This window comes from Ascaphus truei, chromosome 8, assembly GCF_040206685.1.
Source record: "Ascaphus truei isolate aAscTru1 chromosome 8, aAscTru1.hap1, whole genome shotgun sequence".
Classification (NCBI taxonomy): Eukaryota; Metazoa; Chordata; class Amphibia; order Anura; family Ascaphidae; genus Ascaphus; species Ascaphus truei.
Window position 1 is genome coordinate 60879811 of NC_134490.1, and position 3349 is coordinate 60883159.

At 34.1% G+C, this 3349-nt stretch overlaps 1 protein-coding gene across 1 annotated transcript; it reads right to left on the reverse strand.

The window, feature by feature from the left end:
- Window positions 1–214: 214 nt before the first annotated feature.
- On the reverse strand, window positions 215–3029 carry NPS (neuropeptide S). The gene is made up of 3 exons (XM_075613053.1): window positions 2830–3029; window positions 2434–2512; window positions 215–922 (listed from the first exon to the last, which is right to left on the reverse strand). Exons 1-3 carry the CDS (start codon window positions 3027–3029, stop codon window positions 743–745), a joined length of 459 nt encoding a protein of 152 aa, XP_075469168.1. The 3' UTR covers window positions 215–742.
- Between the last annotated feature and the right edge of the window lie 320 nt (window positions 3030–3349).

The window sequence follows — 3349 nt, forward strand, 5'->3', positions numbered from 1 at the left end:
TTTGATCAAAAGACATTCGTGTTCCATACACAAAATAATCCCAACCAGGCACATTTCAGAAGTTAGCAATTTATTAATGTCATGAATATACACTTGCATAATAACTATATACTATGACTGACCCCTCTGGCAATGAAGGGGTTAGAGGAAGCAAATATTTGTGTGTTATAATAATTGTATGTGTTAACTAGAAACCATGGCTTGGGTAGCTTAATTGATTGTAGTAACAAGAATTGGATTCCTAAAATGACTAAATGTAATTTCCCAAGATGCCCCTTAAAAATAATCAATATATCCCAAGAGATTACTTCCTGGTTAAATTGCTTCTAAAAAAATGACACCAACCATGGTGTATTAATGGAACATGTCCTAACCTCTGCTATTTTTCTGTTAGTTTTTTTTCCAGTATGCTTGAATTAATTGTAATTGATGCACATGTGTACATATTGGAACCCACTAATTTTATTTAAAGGCTAAGGTAATTATATGGGTGGTTCTACTGTATACACATGTAGAATTAACTTGCAGAAAATAAATATATGAGTGCTCAAGTCTGCAAAAAATCAGCTTTTTAAACATGTTGGTTCTCATATCATTTTCCTTATAAGTGTCTATTGTTGTCATCACATAAATAAAAATGGCTGGCTTGTTAATTATCACAATAAAAGCATGCGAGTGGCTTTCAAGCACGTTCATAAATAAAAATCATCATCACAACCAAAAGAACGTTTCTGATTGCACTTTATGATTTTGCTCTTCTGAAGGAATTTTTTTTAATTCCTGATCCAACACCATTCCGAAAGGACCTCTTCATGAAGGACTTCTCCAGAAACGGCTTGAGGAAGGCCAGTTCCTCACTGCGGTCTGCTTCCACCAGGCAGCTATTCAGCAAGATGAGACAGTAGTCAGATTTTCCGGAGGGCTGGAATGAGAAATAAGTAGTTAAACATTTTGAAATATGAGCTGGAGAGATAGTTCAGTGGTAATGTCATTGTCTTTGAATAAGGGAGCCTGGTTCATGTGCCCGTGTGGGTTCGCTTTTGACCTTGAAAATGTCATTCTATCTCCTTGGGTCTCAGGCATCAAAACTCAATTGCAAACTCTTCAGGAGCTTGGACTTATTATTCCTGCACAATTTTGTATACAGCGTTATATTTAAAAAAAAAAAAAAATGTGAATAAAAACTGTGTGAAATTACTAATTAATATTAGTATACTGATGGGCAGGTGTACTTTGCAATACACGCTTTGCATTTGACAGAGCCATTGATTTCAGGGAGATGAGCCCATTCAAAACAGTTGCAAACACGTAGTAAATCAAACCATATAATGTACGTCTGTTTGGTCAATTTATCTAAGTTGCCTGGCTGCAAAACTGGGGCTAAAAACAGCAGCAGATTTAGGAAGAAATCCAGTTGAAAGTAAACAACTTGTAATTAAATAAGTGTAATGCTATTGTCTTACATGCTAGGAAACGTTCATAAACAGATTTTTTTTTTTTTTTTTTTACAAAAAATAGATAAAATATTGAAAAACATCAACTGCAACATTTTATCTTTATTGTCACAAAACCACATGGGCAACCAAAACTTACTGGCACTCCAGAAAGTCCTTGCATCCCTTACATTTTAAGAGTGAGAAAGCATCTACAGTACATGAAACCTTTATAGTAATGTAGCCATTTATAGTAAAATACACCGCTTTGAGAAATTAAAATGGCAGAACGTTATGTTATATTCTTAAATGAGTGCACAGGAATTGGATCAGGGTTTGAACCCTTTTGTAAAGTAAGTCTCTCCCCTGTGGCTGTGTTTGTATGAAAGGGTCTGTAACGTGCAATGCTTCTGTACTTGGGTACTACAATATTCATTGTACTGTAACAAAGAGTGAAATCATTGTAGCAATTCTCTGACATATTACAGAGAACAATGGACCCGAGAGTAATGGGATCTCTTTGGAAAACATATAGGAAGTCAAGAAATGTATATTTACACTGTATATTAGTCAACTGGGTCATTTAAAGCAGTGAAAAACTAGATTGGAAATAAAGTTTGAAAAATAATGTTAAGCGGAGAAGATGTTGGTTTGAGACATTTGCTTTAGACAGTTTTGCAAAGTTGTATATTAATATAAAATGTTTCCTTTTGTCTTGTGATGGAGATTGGTTATATTGGTGTAGAACATACGTGCATGATGAATATTAAATAACACGTTTCAAAAAATAAAATGTTATGGTTCGGTTTAAATTCCTATATAATACACAGTACAAATAAAGACATAAATATCTTTTAAAAACCTTGATTAAAATGGGTGACCATTTACCATATAAGGAACACCATTAAAGAAAACCCTTTTTTTGATTGTACCTTATATTTAGATTAATATAATTTCTGACAATTGAATCGACGTAAAAGTAAGGACAGTCCAGACTTACGGTTAGTGACAGGACAGGGTAACACCAAAAATGCATTGTTGATATCCAAAAGATTAAAACGAAATGTAGTTTTGATAAACTGTAAGAGAAACATACATCAACAATTATATTATATTAATATATATATTAATATATAGCTACAACATTATATATATATATATATATATATATATATATATATATATATACACATATATATCAACAACTAGAATAGATACTGCAACAATTAGGTGTTTACATGCCAAAATGATCATTATTACCTACTCAACGGTGGCTCTTTCATAGCTTCAATATAAATCCGGCTTCATGAAGAAAATCTGCTCACATAAAATCTTCTCTTTTCTAATGGGCCATTTTATACCAAACGCTGCCGTTGCTTGTGAGTAACTGTGTCACTAGAGCCCTCGCTGACGTAGGAATGGCCTTTTATGAATGTTAAATGGGAAGATTATGACTTTTTCGTTAGAAAAAGAAACGGTTGACGTCTGGCATTTTAAAAAGGACGCCTTGTCAAGTCCACATATGTCAATACGGTTTGGACACCGAAACCTGTCAATAGGACAGGCGGATTCTTCTTTAAGTTTAAACCGTTCCATCACACGAAGGTGCTGGATGTGTCAAGTATTGAAATACAAAGTAATAATCTTCATATATCCAACCTGCTCCGTGCTCATGTGAACCTCAGTAAGGGACCTGAGCACTTTGTGTTGATGAATGTTTAGCAAGGACTTTTTGAATATGAAGCAATGCCTTAAAGATATTAGACAACTGGATTGGTAAAGAGTTCTATGCATATGATATATATCATATATGACCACATAGAATATATATGTGATCAAATTACACCTTTGGGTCGTTTCGCCCCCCCCCCCCAAATCTCCACTAAAATCTACAGGGATTGTTCGGTGAAAATGAC

Excerpts from the sequence above, each read along its gene's own strand:
- NPS (XM_075613053.1), bottom strand. The coding sequence starts at position 3,029 with ATGGAACGGTTTAAACTTAAAGAAGAATCCGCCTGTCCTATTGACAGG. Across the intron at positions 2,513-2,829 it reads CTACGTCAGCGAGGGCTCTA|TTTATCAAAACTACATTTCG; the intron begins GTGACACAGTTA and ends TTTCTCTTACAG. Across the intron at positions 923-2,433 it reads ACCCTGTCCTGTCACTAACC|CCCTCCGGAAAATCTGACTA; the intron begins GTAAGTCTGGAC and ends TTCTCATTCCAG.